The sequence below is a fragment of the Chrysemys picta genome, chromosome 20 (genome assembly GCF_011386835.1).
Source record: "Chrysemys picta bellii isolate R12L10 chromosome 20, ASM1138683v2, whole genome shotgun sequence".
Taxonomy (NCBI): Eukaryota; Metazoa; Chordata; order Testudines; family Emydidae; genus Chrysemys; species Chrysemys picta.
Genome location: NC_088810.1, coordinates 7,681,410 through 7,697,722, shown reverse-complemented (window position 1 = coordinate 7,697,722; position 16,313 = coordinate 7,681,410). Strand labels below are relative to the sequence as shown.

Here is a 16,313-nt window from a genome sequence, read left to right as displayed (position 1 = left end):
CTAGGAGCGAAGGACCTGCCGCCGAACTGCCGCCGCCGATCACGGCTTTTTTTTTGTGGCTTGGGGCGGCAGAAATGCTGGAGCCGGCCCTGCCTCTCTCCCCCCACAACTCAACAGCTGGAAACACGTCTGGAGGACAAAGACGACCGGGCCAGGTGGCCCCAGGCAGGAAAGGAGAGTCCCAGGCCGTGTATAAAGGAACAACAACAATACCGTCAGGGTGAAACACGGCTTGACTCAAATCCTGTCTAGTTTATAGGACTCAGATTGTGCTTTTACTTTTATTTTGTAGGTGACCAACTGGGGTCTCTACGCTCGCTGCTTATAACAGGGCCGGCTCCAGGGGTTTTGCCGCCCCAAGCAGCCAAAAAAAAAAGCCGCGATCGCGATCTGCCGCACTTCCGCCGCGACTCTACTGCCGCCGCTTCGTTCTTCAGCGGCAATTCGGCGGCAGGTCCTTCCCGCTGAGAGGGACCGAGGGACCCGCCGCCGAATGGCCACCGAAGAGCCGGACGTGCCGCCCCTTCCATGTGCCGCCCCAAGCACCAGCTTGCTACGCTGGTGCCTGGAGCCGGCCCTGGCTTATAATCACTTACAATCGGTCTGTAGTTAATAGATCTGTTTTACGTTTTACCTAAAACAGTGTATAGCCTGGGGAATCTGCTCCCGAAGAAGAGCTGGTGCACGTCCACTTTCCTTTGTAGAAGTGGAGGACTGGGTAATATACGTACACTGGCAGGCTTCTGACCAGAGCAGGACAGTACAGCCCTGGGTCCTAGCCTGGGGAGCGGGGGGGATTGGCTCTATTGTTGGTTCATGACTGGCTAGGAGAAGTGTTCATGTCACTCAGCTGGGTGTGTCCCGGCCTGGGGATGGCTGTGTAAGTGCAGGACCTGGAGGGGTTTGCAGCTTGTCACAGTATCCCAGTGTGAGAGGGAGCCCAGACTGGTAAACCAGAGGGCTCTGTGGTACCCCAGTTCCGGGTTGCACCCCAGGGAACCCGTCACGGTGTGTCACAGCCAACACAATTCACCAGGGCTGCTCACTGAATTGCCCAGCAGAAGACCTTGCCATATATGAGCTGGGAGGGGAGGGGAGTCTAGTGGTTAGAGCAGGGAGGCTGGGAGTCAGGACACCTGGGTTCTGTCCCTGTGCTTGACTCTGGGAGGGTCTAGTCGTTAGAGCAGGGAGGGGACTGGGAGTCAGGACTCCTGGGTTCTCTCCCCTGCTCTGGGTGGGCAGTGGGGCCTAGTGGTTAGAACAGGGGAGCTGGGAACCGAGACTTCCAGTTCTTTTTGTGGCTCTGGGAGGGGAGTGGGGTCTAGTGGGTTAGAGTGCAGTGTGAGCAAGGTAAGTTATCAAACACACATTTGTTAAATAATTTAATGAACCAGTTCCTTCTAATTGGTTTCTCGCTGTTCTTGGGATCTGTGATCCTTACAGCACCGGAGCATGCTGGAGCATGTTGGAGCATGAGCACATATCGATGTTTTATCAGCCAAAAATAACTTTGAAAGCAGGCGAGAGTTTGCAGAAAGCAAAAGAAAGATGGTTAGATGAGCAGCAGAAACTGAACTCAACGGGCGATGCTACAATTTCGGAGAGCTCAGCCCACGCAACTGAAGATCTCGTCCCAATCTCACTACACAGCAAACATTTCTCCTCCCTCTCTACTCCTTCTGCTGGGGGAATTCGGTATCGACATGGAGCCTGAAATAGAGACCTTCATTTATCCCCAAAGGAGCTGGGCTGTCCATGGAAGTATTGGATCTCGTTTCTAAAGTCAAGCAAACGATTCTCAAGTGGGATTGAGGACGGGAGACAAGCGACTGATCTAGCCAAGAACAGCAATTCAATTCAATACTCCATAGCCAAGCCGTTCCAGGCATGACTCTGTACCCAAAGGTAATATACGGGGGATAACGCTGAACCCATCCGAATTCCTCTGGAGCGTCCGATGCCCCTTTAACCAAAGAGTCGCGTAAGAATCCTACCTAGCTCTCGGCAGCGCTGTCCAGCAGTAGCTTCGTCGATTGCAGGCTCAGAAAGGGGCCCGGGGATCAAGACAAAGCCTGAACGCTTCCCTGAAGCGATGCCCGTTTGCACGAGAGCAGATTTTTTAGAAACCCACCCCAGCTTGCCAGTGGGGGAATCCGCCACGGCCGTTGCGGAGTTGTTGCCCTCCTTGTTGGACATGGACTCCTCATTTCCAGCCTGAATGTGTCTAGCTTCCGCTGAGCATTAAAGTCATGAGTGTGTCCGGCCTCAGTGCTGTCAGCTGATCGAGGGCAATCTCTGGACGGACAGGCGAAGGCTGGTGGGTGAAACACCGGTGCGACCGCATGCGCTTTGAGGCCCTCAGAGGCCGTCGTTTTGGAGTAACCCGGGACCGTCGTTCCGGGGGCGCGGGCGGCATTGGCAGCATGCCATCACCGGGGCAAACAGCGCACACGTACAAGAGGCTTTTTGCTGCTCATCGGTGGAATCATAGAATCATCCAATGTCAGGGTTGGAAGGGGCCTCAGGACGTCATCTAGTCCAACCCCCTGCTCAAAGCAGGACCAATCCTCAAAGCAGGGTGCGGCTTTCCCAGCCGGGCGCCAGCAGCTGGTTTCTCGAGGCAGATGGGGGTGCGTTCTGGGGACTCATGGGAGGCGTGAGGACAGCTGCGCGTTCTCTTTCTGGATTTCACTGCCATCTCCTTAGACAGGATGTTAGAACGCAGGGTGACTAGGATGCTGATCAGGGACCAAACTTCCGGGATTACCCAGCAGGGAGTGCTCTTGCTGGTCAGGCCAGGATGGGTCCTGCTCACAGCTCCTTCAGCCATTCACCAGCAGCGGTAGTAGACTGTTATCTTCCAGATGGCACTAAAGGAATTGCTCCACTAGCCAGCAGCGGTAGTACAGCTGCTATCCTCTAGGTGGCACTAAAGGAGTCAATCCACTAGCCAGCAGCAGTAGTAGAGCTTGTATCCTCTAGGTGGCAATAAAGGAGTCTCTCCACCAGCCAGCAGGAGTAGTAGAGCTCTTACCCTCTAACACAACAAAGGGGGACACGAGGGAATCTTAGCCAATGGGCTGGCCAGTCCCGTTTTTCCCAGAAGCCAATGGTGTGGCCCGAAATGGACCCCAGATGGGTGGTGATGGTGGTGGTGGGGGAGCCAGAGGGTAAGGCCAAATTTGGGGGGAGGGCAGCAGGACATTTGGGACCACAGTCCTCTCAGCCCCCCTTGCAGTGTCTGAATCATCTCAGACCCCGTCTGAAGTCCCGTCCAGTCCAGTGTCTCCCAGAGTCCTTTGCGCCCTCATCGGACCATGCGCCCTGGTGGGGAGGGGGGTGGTACTTGGCCTATTTGGGGGGCCTGGGGTGTGTGAGTCCTGATGGCTGGCAGAGGAGGCGGGGATGTTGTATTGGGAGGGCGTGGGGGGCGCAGACTGGCTGGGTCCCATGATGTGGGCTGGGGGGCTGGCAAGGGGGGCGGAGATGTTGTATTGGGAGGGCGTGGGGGGCGCAGACTGGCTGTCTAGTGAGTGTGTGGGTGGGCTGAGGAGATGGTTGTGTTGTGGTGCATGCGGGTCTGTGTGTGTGGATGCAGGGAGGTGTTGAAAACCGCTCAGAGCTGGGGGTTGGGGGGTGGGGGCAGGGAGGAAGGATCAGTGATGTCTATAGGCTGAGAGGCTGATGGTAATCACGATGGCGACCCACACGATCAGCACCACAATCCCCACCCCCAGGGCCGTGTTGTTGAAAATCCGGGCCATCCGGGAACTCCGCTGCGCCTGGGCAGTGTTGCCAGAGCGGTTGGCATCCCGAGTCTGTGGAGAGACAGAGAGACGGGAACAATTAACCACACAGCAACGCTGCATGGGTACTGTTCACCTGGCGCTGAGATGCAGCCACCTCTAGGGTGGGGCATCCGGGCACAGCCACACATAACACTGTACAGGGATGGCTCACTGGGGGCTGAGATGCAGCTGTCTCCAAGAGAGAGCAGCTGGGAAACAGCTGCACAGTGACGCTGCATGGGGATGGTTCATCCGGCGCTGAGATGCAGCCACCTCTGGGGTGGGGCTGCTGAGTAACAGCCATGAATAGCACCTCTACCACACCCCCTCTTATTATCTCCGTGTGGCTGTTCCCCAATGCCTCTAAACCAGGGGTGGGCAAACTACGGCCTGAGGGCCACATTCGGCCCGCGGGACCGTCCTGCCCGGCCCCCCAGCTCCTGGCCCGGGAGGCTAGCCCCCGGCTCCTCCGCCCACTGTTCCCCCTCCCCCTCCGGCCTCAGCTCCCTCGCTCCACTGCCGGCGCAATGCTCTGGACGGCGGGGCTGTGAGCTCCTGGGGCAATGCACCTGCAGAGCCCGGCGCAATGCTGACCCGGTCTCTGAGCTGCGTGGTGGTGGTGGTGGCGTGGCCTGGCTTCAGGCGGGTGGTGCGGCTGGAGCGTTGCCAGCCACCGGTGCTCCAGGCAGTGCGGTAAGGGGGCAGGGAGCAGGGGGGTTGGATAGAGGGCAGGGGAGTCCAGGGTGGTGGTCAGGGGGTGTGGGGGCGTGGATAGGGGTCAGGGGGGAAACAGGGGGTTGAATGGGGACAGGGGTCCTGGGGGGCAGTCAGGAAGGAGCAGGGGTTGGATAGGGCAGCGGGGGGCAGTCAGGGGCAAGGGTTCCGGGGGCAGTCAGGGGACAGGGAGCGGGGGTGTGTGGATGGGGCAGGGGTCCCAGAGGGGCCGTCAGGGAACGGGGGTTGGATGGGGCAGGAGTCCTGGGGACGGGGGCAGATAGGAGGTGGGGGCTGGGCCTCGACCCTCTCCCCTAACTGGCCCTCCATACAATTTACGAAACCCGATGCGGCCCTCAGGCCAAAACGTTTGCCCGCCCCTGCTCTAAACAGTCCCCAGCTCCGGAGTCCCAACGGATCCTTTCTGTGGCTGCCTAGAATCAAGCCTAGGGAATCAGATGCCAGCACCTGCTCTCCCCTTAGACCCTGGCTCCAGGCCGCACACGTATCTGGCCGCGCCGATCCAGGCTATTACCACGCTGAAACCAAAGGGACAAGGAATGGCCCGGGTGGCACAGAGCGGAGCAGCCCACATCACCAGCCATCTGGGCCCCCACCTCCAGACCCTCCCAACCTTACACTGGCTCCCCACTCAGTAGGGAGCTTCGTTGTCCTCCTAGCAATCCCCGAGGAATGGTGTCGCTTGTTCCAGTGACAGGACCCCAGAAGAGCAAGGTGTGGGATGGGTGTGGACTGTGGAACTCATTACCACAAGACAGAGCCCACTATGCCCTGCAGCACAGCGCCCCCAAGTGGTGCAATGCGATCAGCACTGACTGCCTGGGAAGAGCACCCCCCACCCGGTTCCCTGCAGCACAGCGCCCCCTAGCGTTGCCCTGGGGCACCGGGACTAACCCTGACTGCCAGGAGAGAGTCCCCATCCCGCCTCCTGCAGCACAGCGCCCCCTAGTGCCAGGCTGGGGCACCAGGACCAGCCCTGACTGCCAGGGGAGAGTCCCCACCCTGCTCCCTGCAGCACAGCGCCCCCTAGCGGCCATGCTGGGTCAGTGGGGCCAGGGGAGAGCACCCCTAGGGACTCACCTGGATGGAATACACCAGCGCCACGATGCCCAGGGGCAGGCAGCAGCAGAGAAGGGTGAAGATGGAGTAGCCCAGGTAGTCAGCCTCATTGGCAGGAGGCGGGGAGACCAGGATGACCTGCTGTGGGGCATAGCCCATCTGGCCCCGGTTGGGGTCCTCGTTGTACGGGGGGTAATAGCCCTGTGGGTTGGGGGGCATTCCGGGGGCTGCCCCGTAACTTGCGGTGGGGAATTGCCCGCCGGAGGGCAGTAGCGGGGGAGGGGCCCCATAAGGTGGCATGTTGGAGTATGGGGGGGGCTGAGCAGTGTCGGAGGGCTGGGGGCCTTTATCATAGCCTGGGTAGCTCATGGTGCCGCACTCCTCCTGGGCGCCTTTCCCGGTCTGCCGCTCCCTCGGGGCGTGTCTCCGAGCCCTCTAATTTCCAGGCCTCCCCTCTCCTCCTCCGGGCCGTTCTCCCGCTCCTCCGGCACCTGCTTGCTGTATTTCCTGAGACGACTTGGGGCGTTCTCCCCTCTGAGCCGCCTTTCCCGCTCTCCTTTCCCCCCCTGCTGCCTCAGGCCCTGGGGTCCGCTGGGTAAATTCAGGATGTTTGCTCTTCTCCCCTCTGCCCGTCACGTCCTTCCTCTGCTCGGCTGAGCAAACCCACAACGGTCACTCTTTTCCTTCTGCCTTTCACCTTCCCTCTTCCCTCGCAGAGTATCAGAGACCCCCGGATCTCTCCCTCCTTTCCGCCTTTTGCCGTCTTCCTCCCCTGAGAAACAGATGCTCCAGGATCCTCCGCTCCTCCGCTCTGCCTTTCCCGGTCTCTTCTTCTTCGCAGATCCAGTGCCCTTTATCCACCACACAGAGACGGCCCCCAGGCCCGCCCCCAGCCTGCAAAGAGGAATAGGACAAGAACCAGCCTAGCCAGGTGCAGCCACACCCAAGAGAGCAAATGTGAGCCCTGAGAAAGAATCCCGCAATAAATCGCCCGTTTCCTGCCCCACCTACCCCTCATGTCCCTGCCTAGTGGCCCGTTAAAAGTCAGCATGACACTCCCATCTGGGCTGCCAGGAAGGGAGCGTTTGCTCCAGGGCTGGGTTTTCATAGAGTCATAGAATCATAGAATATCAGGGTTGGAACAGACCTCAGGAGGTATCTAGTCCAACCCCCTGCTCAAAGCAGAATCCAATCCCAACTAAATCATCCCAGCCAGGGCTTTGTCAAGCCTGACCTTAAAAACCTCTAAGGAAGGAGATTTCACCACCTACCTAGGGAACCCATTTCGGTGCTTCACCACCCTCCTGGTGAAATAGTGTTTCCTAATATCCAACCTAAACCTCCCCCACTGCAACTTGAGACCATTGCTCCTTGTTCTGTCATCTGCTACCACTGAGAACAGTCTAGATCCATCCTCTTTGGAACCCCCTTTCAGGTAGTGGAAAGCAGCTATCAAATCCCCCCTCATTCTCCTCTTCTGCAGACTAAACAAATCCCAGTTCCCTCAGCCTCTCCTCATAAATCATGTGCTCCAGCCCCCTAATCATTTTTGTTGCCCTCCGTTGGACTCTTTCCAATTTTTCCACATCCTTCTTGTAGTGTGGGGCCCAAAACTGGACACAGTACTCCAGGTGAGGCCTCACCAGTGTCGAATAGAGGGAATGATCACGTCCCTCGATCTGCTGGCAATGCTCCTAATTATACAGCCCAATATGCCGTTAGCCTTCTTGGCAACAAGGGCACACTGCTGACTCATATCCAGCTTCTCCTCCACTGTAACCCCAGGTCCTTTTTTGCAGAACTGCTGCTTAGCCACTCGGTCTCTAGTCTGTAACAGTGCATGGGATTCTTCCGTCCTAAGTGCAGGACTCTGCACTTTCCATCTCTAACCACTAGCCCCCAGTCCCCTCCCAGAGCTAGGGATAGAACCCAGGCGTCCTGGCTCCCAGCTACCCTGACTCTAACCATTTGACCCCACTCCCCTCCCATAACAGGGGAGAGAACCCAGGAGTCCTGACTCCCTGCCCTCCCAATCACTAGACACCCTTCCTGTGCAGTTGTAGGATTAAAGACCATTTATCTCATTGATATTATCACTGTGATGCAATCACCCTGTGTTTCTGATTTTCACCCTACTTTTGTATCATTCAAATATATAAAAAATAACTTGTTTTATTAGGGAAATACACTGTATGGCATGAGATATATGGATTAGGATAATACATTAGTCTGTGTGTATATGCAAAGATGCCGCTTAAAGTAAGGCTATGTATTAGTCTGGAAGATAACCACACAATAACCAAACAGGCCCGCAGGCAAGCTCTGAAGTGTGTGCCTCTGAACGTCCCGATGACTCTCCCGCCCACCACGGACACATTTCAAGCTGCTCGCCGAGAACGGTTTAAAGATCTGACGCACTGAAAGGGGAAGAAAACGAAAATCTGTCTCAGAACACGAGGACGCATTCAAAAGTTAAAAAAAAAAAAAATAAGGAGAAAAGGATGAAGTTGAGTGTATCCGCTGCAAACGGTGGGGCCCAATTATTAAACATTCATATTTCTAGGCTTAATCGTTCTAAGTCAGCAACAGTAAACGGCTTATTCAAATGAAAAGCTTTATGTGGGGATTAGCGATACATTGTTCTCTTAACCGCCGAGGTGGCCTTGTGTCTGGAGTTCGATGTTAGTTCTGTAGCAAACCACATTGAATTCTGTTCATCAAAGTGTTAAGCCACTGAGCACTTTTCCCCCCGTCCACCAAAATAAACCCCAAGATTTACCCAGACAAATCATCACTCGTTTTTGGCACTGATTTTCACCCCCTGTGGTTCTGCAAATTACCTAAGGGCATGTGGTAGTTCCTGTGACTCTGGGATCCATCTTGGGCCAGTGATTTTCCATGCAGCAGGGCTGGGGGCTTTCTTTGGGACAGTCCATTTCCATGCCCACGGCAGATAGGATATAAATTGCAGTTGCAACACCTCCATTTTGCCTCTTTCCTGACCCCATTCACTGGACTGTGGATTTACAATTATAATTAATAGAGATATCCCATCTCCTAGAACTGGAAGGGACCTTGACAGGTCATGGAGTCCAGCCCCCTGCCTTTACTAGCAGGACCAAGTACTGATTTTGCCCCAGATCCCCCCTCAAGGATTGAACTCACAACCCTGGGTTTAGTAGGCCAATGCTCAAACCACTGAGCTATCCCTCCCACCCCAATTAACAGGAGCACCTTGAACTTGGGACTGAGGACCTTCCAACCCTTTGGAAGTTACCAGAGAATCTTTGTCAAGCCGTCTGTCCCGTCAAACCTTATCTAAGGACTTTGCAATCACTTGTCTGTATAGGATTTATTACCCATTTATAACTCTCTCTCCTTTTATAGTTGGTTTACTAAGGATTGGCTGACAGCGCGCTAAGATCTGAGCTGATATTGACCTGGGGTAGGGTGACCAGATTGTAACTGTGAAAAAACGGGACGGGGGGTGGGGGGTAATAGGCGCCTATATAAGAAAAAGTCCCCCAAAATGGGACTGTCCCTATAAAAACGGGACCTCTGGTCACCCTAACCTGGGGGGAAGTGTCTCATCCTTTGGGATTGGAACGAGCCTCACAGCGGGTGAATTGGGTTTTCAGTAACCTCTCACTATATTAGACCTATTTGTCTGGGTGGGAGTCAAGGGCTGGGATGCCTAAAGGGGACGGCGTCTGGCTTCTGCTTAACCAGTCTGGTGCTGCAAAGCCTCTTTTTGCTGCAGCCGATTCTAGAGAAAACCACCAGCTCTGGGGATTGTCTGCCCTGAGTGCGTCATTCTCACTGTGGGCCATCCCGGTCACAGCTCCACGCCCAGCTCAGACGTGGCAAGGGCGTGTGCTGGGAGAGTCCGTGTCCAGCCCTGGGGAGTTGTATTGGCAGTGTTAAGGGAAAACAGCAAATGTAACTTCATTTTGTGTTTCAGGCCCACTATTAGTTAGAAGCCAGCATTCCATGTACTAGGAGGGAGAAGGGGAGGCATTTGGACACAAGAAGATAAGGGCAGCAGTTGAGAAACAAGCTAGCCGCATACCTAATCAGCTGCAGCATTAGACAGCACCGGCAGCACGCCTAGAGGGGATGGGGGTAGATAAGGGAAAAGTTTGTTTACTAGCTATGATGCACGAGGACAGCACGCTTTGCTAAAAAGTATATAATCTCTGCGTAACCTGCATTCTGGGTCCTCTCCTGACTAGCAGGGGGGCACCACACTCGAGAGTAATAAACCTGTTATCTCTGTAATTCGCTGCAGTTGTGGACTTGGTTCTTGTGCCTCAGCCTAGAGCAGTGGTTCCCAAACTGGGGTTCGTGAAATGTTGCAGGGGGTTCTCGGGGAAAAATTCCCTAATGGCGGACAGAGCTGTCCCTAGGGTCCCCGGACAACAGGGGGCCAGCAGCTCGGAGCCCCTGGACGTCCAAGAGCTAAGCAGATCAAAGCAAGCATATCTATCACACTGAGGAGAATTAAACTTCAAGACTCCTTATAAGAAATGGAAAGGGAGTGGATATTTTTTGCTGTTTTTAAAATTAAATAGGCAGCCAGTATTGTTTTTAAAATTATCATGAAGAACAAGTTTAAGCTTTGTTGTAACGTGTGTTGTTTGCCTGGACTGCTCAAGACCTGAATGCTTGTGTAGGAGGAAGTCTTTGAGTTGGCTTCTTAAATACCTTCCTGCTGTTTCACATCTGATACTCCTTGATGAAATATAGGAGCCTTGTCTTATAACAGACTTATTCAACGTGATACAAGCTGCGAAAGTGAGATTTTGGAAGAGTGTTGCCGTTTTCATAATGTAATAAAATACTGTAATGATAAATAATAATGAATAATAAATAGTGTGTAATAAGCACATCATAAAAACAAATGTTATATTTCCCAGATCACTGCTTTTATCATTTATACTCAGGTAAAGGAGAAAATCCCTGGAAATAGTCATTTTTAGGAGGGAGTTCACGAGACTTGACATTTTAGTGAAAGAGGTTCACAGGTTGTTAAAGTTTGGGAACCACTGGCCTAGACTCAAACTGTGTGTGACCTATAGGCATAATTCGCAACAGCAGTGACGCACCTTACAGCCCAGCCCTGGGACAAGAAAGGAAGCAGGTTGTGTGTCCCCAGGAGATGGTCTGATGCAACTGGGGAACACGCCAGGGCCATTGTACGCCCAGAGGTCTGATCCGGGTGGGGGCAGGGTACCGGGCTAGAGGGACCCATGGGTCTTATCTGAGGTGACAAGGAGGAGGCGGGATACCGGGCTAGATGGGCCCATGGGTCTGATCTGAGGTGACAAGGAGGGGGCGGGATACCGGGCTAGATGGGCCCATGGGTCTGATCTGAGGTGACAAGGAGGAGGCGGGATACCGGGCTAGATGGGCCCATGGGTCTTATCTGAGGTGACAAGGAGGAGGCAGGATACCGGGCTAGATGGGCCCATGGGTCTGATCTGAGGTGACAAGGAGGAGGCAGGATACCGGGCTAGATGGGCCCAGGGGTCAGATCCGGGGCTGTAGGGACAGGGTGGGAACTGGGCTAGATGGGACCGTGGCTCTCTGTCAATGATGGGGGTGCAGGTGGGACGCCAGGCTAGATGGGCCTCAGGCTCCGAGCTATCTAGAGCGCAGCCAGCAGGAAGTGCTGGGCCAGGTGAGGAATTCCAACCCGGCAGGTGAAATTGTTCTCATTTCTTGGTGCGCTCAGGTCACAGGCAATGGGGAGGGAGCCGCAGCGTCACGTGGGATGTGGCTCTTGGTTTTATATAATCATATGTGTATAAACAAACGTGCTACCAAAGTGGGGATAGAATCCAGGAGACCTGGCTCCCAGCCCCCCCGCTCTAACCACTAGACTCCCCTCCCCCAGCCAGGGACAGAACCCAGGAGTCCTGGCTCCCAGCCCCCCCACTCTAACCACTAGACTCCCCTCCCCCAGCCAGGGATAGAACCCAGGAGTCCTGGCTCCCAGCCCCCCGACTCTAATCACTAGACCCCACTCCCTTCCCCCAGCCAGGGACAGAACCCCTGAGTCCTGGCTCCCCGCTCCCCGCTCTAACCACTAGACTCCACTCCCCTCCCCCAGCTGGGGAGAGAACCCAGGCATCCTGGCTCCCAGCACCCCCTGCTCTAACCACTATCGCCCACTCCCCTCCCTGAGCTGGGGATAGAACCCAGGTGTCCTGATTCCCATTGCTGTGCTGTAGTCACATGACCCTTTCGCCTCCTCTTTTCCATTTCAATGTAATAAGACTGAAGCACCTGGGCTGTTCTCCCTGGCCTATTTTTACCACCTCTGCAAAAACAACCCCTTTGGGGGGATATTTTTCCTGCTTGGCCTCAGTGAACTCCACTGCCCAATTCTTATGAGTCTCCCCTGCCCCGCTCCCTCCAGCACAGCACCCCTAGCGCTGCCCTGGGACATCGGGGCCAGCCCTGACTGCCAGAGGAGAGTCAGTGATGGTTTGGACTGGTTTACCTACTTCCTTGTAGAAGGTAAATAAGAAATGTTCCGGTTTGCTCAGGGTGGCTCCCTCTGTATCTGGATACCACTGACTCCAGTAACTACCCCCTGAAAGGTCTAGGTGAGCTGTCCCCTTGAGGCCATTCTCCAGCTGCTCCCACCCCAGAGGTGGCTGCATCTCCGCGCCAGACGAGCCGTCCCCATGCAGCGTCGTTCTGCGGCTGTTCCCCAGCTGCCCCACCCAAGAAGTGGCTGCATTGCCTACTTTTCTCTCTCTTCCCCCTCTCCCCCGCCGCTCCCCAGGGCTGGTGAAACCCGAGGAGGGAGGTGGGGTGAATGTCGCACTGCACCTTTGCCTGGGAACAGAGGCGTGCAGAAGTCTGTGACCGTGGGTGCCTGGAGACAGGAGGAGACGTAGCCAGGTGGGGAGTCAGCTGGCATGGCGTAGGCCTCCTGAGCTCCCCTCCCCCCTGGTCCCACTACTGGCGGGGGGCGAGGGGGGCACGTTCTAGTGCCCCAGCTATTTCAGGCCTGGACGTTGTCTCACAGACCAACATCCCTGGAGTGGCCAAGAGCTAGAATCCAGGAGTCCTGGCTCCCTGCCCCCTTCCCTCCCCCACTAAACTCCACTCCACTCCCCTCCCAGTCCTGGGGCTAGAACCCAGGAGTCCTGACTCCCTGCCCCTCCCCCCGCCAACTACTAACACTCCACTCCCCTCCCAGTCCTGGGGATAGAACCCAGGAGTCCAGACTCCCAGGCCGAACCCACTAGACCCCACTCCCCTCCCAGAGGTGAGGATAGAACCCAGGCACCCTGATGCTGGACTGGGGGACAAGGGGTTAGTACAGGAAGATTTGGGGCTTGTCACTGTTTGTTTGTTGCTATCAGGAAGTGGATGAACTGCTGCAGAATAAACAGATCAAACAAAGACGCTGCCCCCGCCCTGGCCTTCCCACACTGCCGCCTTCCCCACTGCCAATGTCCCTCCCTGATATCCCTCCCCCAGACCTATGCCTCTGGGTTGGTTTAAACTTGGCCTGAACCTGGTGGCTGAGAGAGACTCCTTTTATATTGCTACACTTAAGGAACAATTAAACTCCTCTATAGAACCAAGTGTATGACAGATATAATGACCTTTAATATTGCCTCAGCGTCACCAGTACGGATAGAGGATCATGTTCTCACTGATGTGGAAACATTCACATTCTTGGGCAGCACCATCAGTCCAGGACGGTGGAACAAGCCAGGACATCCGGAACAGAATCAGTAAAGCCAGGAACACCTTCAGGAGCTAAAATACAGTCTGGAAATCATCAACATACAACACCAAACCCAAACTCAAGATTTCTCAGAGCTGTGTACTTTCAACATTACTTTACAGTGCAGAATGCTGGGGAATGAGAAAGTATGACATAGAATCATAGAATATCAGGGTTGGAAGGGACCTCAGGAGGTCATCTAGTCCACCCCCTGCTCAAAGCAGGACCAACCCCAACTAAATCATCCCAGCCAGGGCTTTGTCAAGCCTGACCTTAAAAACCTCTAAGGATGGAAATTCCACCACCTCCCTAGGTAACCCATTCCAGTGCTTCACCACCCTCTTAGTGAAAAAGTTCTTCCTAATATCCAACCTAAACCTCCCCTACTGCAACTTGAGACCATTGCTCCTTGTTCTGTCATCTGCCACCACTGAGAACAGCCGATCTCCATCCCCTTTGGAACCCCCTTTCAGGTAGTTGAAGGCTGCTATCAAATCCCCCCTCACTCTTCTCTTCTGCAGACTAAATAAGCCCAGTTCCCTCAGCCTCTCCTCGTAAGTCATGTGCCCCAGCCCCCTAATCATTTTCATTGCCCTCCGCTGGACTTCTCCAATTTGTCCACATCTCTTCTGTAGTGGGGGGGACCAAAACTGGACACAATACTCCAGGTGTGGCCTCACCAGTGCCGAATAAAGGAGAATAATCACTTCCCTCAATCTGCTGGCAATGCTCCTACTAATACAGCCCAATATGCCATTGTCCTTCTTGGCAATGAGATCACACTGCTGACTCATATCCAGCTTCTCATCCACTGTAATCCCCAGGTCCTTTTCTGCAGATCTGCCGCTTAGCCAGTCGGTCTCCAGCCTGTAGCAGTGCCTGGGATTCTTCCGTCCTAAGTGCAGGACTCTGCACTTGTCCTTGTTGAATCTCATCAGATTTCTTTTGGCCCAATCCTCCAATTTGTCTAGGTCACTTTGGACCCTATCCCTACCCTCCAGCATATCTACCTCTCCCCATAGCTTAGTGTCATCTGCGAACTTGCTGAGGGTGCAACCCATCCCATCATCCAGATCATTAATAAAGATGTTGAACAAAACTGTCCTCACCAATGTAGAAACATTCACATTCTTGGGCAGCACCATCAGCCAGATGGTGGAACAAGCCAGGACATCCGGAACAGAATCAGTAAAGCCAGGAACACCTTCAGGAGCTTAAATACCGTCTGGAAATCATCAACATACAACCCCAAACCCAAACTCAAGATTTCTCAGAGCTGTGTACTTTCAACATTACTTTACAGTGCAGAATGCTGAGGAATGAGAAAGTCTGACATGTCCAAACTTTCTTCATTCCATACAACCTGCCTCAGAAAAATCCTCCATATCTTTTGGCCCCAAACAATCTCAAACCAAGACCTATTCACACAGTGCAGCCAAGAGGATCTGAGCACCATCATTGCCAGGAGGCATTGGAGATGGATTGGCCATGTGCTTCGGATGGCAACTGATTCCATCACCAGAGTAGCAATAAGATGGACACCTGGAGGCAAGTGAAAATGAGGCCGCCCGAAAACAATAGGGGGAAGAGCTGTGGAAGCCGAGCTGAAAAACCTGGGGCACAGCTGGGGAACCATTGAAAGACTTGCCAGAAAGAGACAGGAGTGGAGAAGCTTTGTCACTGCCCTAAACGCTAGAGGCGTAATAGGAACATGATGATGATGATGATGATGATAGAACCAGGCAGATTAAACAATTGCAGCCTCCACTCAGAACAAGGGCACACCTGGGCAGAGGAGTTTCTCTGGGTATTGTCTGTTGGAAGGGGTGTGTCTGTGGAGAGAAGCGGCAGAAAGCCAAGGAGGTGTCCAGAACAAGCACTGGGAATGCGGCCCTCAGAAAGGCCAACAGAGAGAGCGAGAGAGAGCGAGAGCGACCAAGCGAGAGAGAGAGCGAGCGCTATTGGGCACAGTGCTGGCTGGAAGGGGGCTTGGGATTGCAAACAAAGAAATTTTCTCCAGCTCTTTGATTCCTGCTGTATTCAGGGAAACAGGCCCTTGTGCATGGACAGGATCCTCTAGACCCTGAATAGTGGTGAACCAGTTGGGTCAAAAAGGAGTAAAGTTGATGTGAGCAGGGGATCCACTTTCCAAGGAAAGAAAATTGTGAGCTGAGATTCCTGTGGTGCCAAGATGGAGCAAATAACGAAGGCATTGCAGACTTTACAGCCGGCTGAGAGGAAGCAAAACAAGACATGAAGCAACCAGAGACTTTGCAGAAGAAAGTAAACCAAGACCTATAACAGCAGGGTCTGGAAGGGTGAATGGGAGTGTTCCTGGTCTTGCCCACTAGGGGTGCTGTGCACACTGATAAAACTCAGGAGTCCTGGCTCCCAGCCCCCCTCCTCCAACCCGCTAGTCCCCCCTCCCTTCAGAGCTAGGGACAGAACCCAAGAGTCCTGGCTCCCAGCTCCACATTTCTCTCTGTGGGTTTGGGCTGGATCTTCATTGTACTCAGGCGTCTCTAACATCCAGGGGTGTCTGATCTCTCAGCCCTTTGTCCCTCCCCAGTCACCCAGCGACTCCGCCCGGCGTCGGCGCTAATGGTGCGGGGATGGCCAATCTGCTGGTTGTGTGACGTTAAAGCCAAACAGCACTTCCCAATTTCCAGGAATGGATTTAAAGGCTGCTAGGGGCCAATGTGCAGAAAAATAAGAAAATCACAATAAACCTCCTTCCCTAAGCACGTTGGAGAGCTGGAGTCTGGGGCAGAAAAGCATCCGGTGTTTACACAACATGCTAAAGGCTGAAAGAAAGAAACAGATTTGCCACTCAGCAAATCATTAACCCATGGGACTCCCCGCCACTGGGTGCTAGGAGGGTTAAGGATCCAGGTCCTGCTATGCCGGGCGCTGCCCAGACACAGAGCGAGAGACAGTCCCTGCCCCAGCTGAGATCAGGGTCCCATTGTGCCGGGTGCTGC

At 54.4% G+C, this 16,313-nt stretch overlaps 1 protein-coding gene across 1 annotated transcript; it reads right to left on the bottom strand.

Annotated features, from left to right (window-relative positions):
* Positions 1–1,369: 1,369 nt before the first annotated feature.
* On the bottom strand, positions 1,370–6,411 carry LOC101946288 (proline-rich transmembrane protein 1-like). The gene is made up of 2 exons (XM_008176616.4): positions 5,604–6,411; positions 1,370–3,818 (listed from the first exon to the last, which is right to left on the bottom strand). The coding sequence occupies exons 1-2, from the start codon at positions 5,949–5,951 to the stop codon at positions 3,657–3,659; spliced, it is 510 nt and encodes a 169-aa protein (XP_008174838.2). The 5' UTR covers positions 5,952–6,411; the 3' UTR covers positions 1,370–3,656.
* Positions 6,412–16,313: the final 9,902 nt, after the last annotated feature.

Excerpts from the sequence above, each read along its gene's own strand:
- LOC101946288 (XM_008176616.4), bottom strand. The coding sequence starts at position 5,951 with ATGAGCTACCCAGGCTATGATAAAGGCCCCCAGCCCTCCGACACTGCT. Across the intron at positions 3,819-5,603 it reads CGCTGGTGTATTCCATCCAG|ACTCGGGATGCCAACCGCTC; the intron begins GTGAGTCCCTAG and ends GTCTCTCCACAG.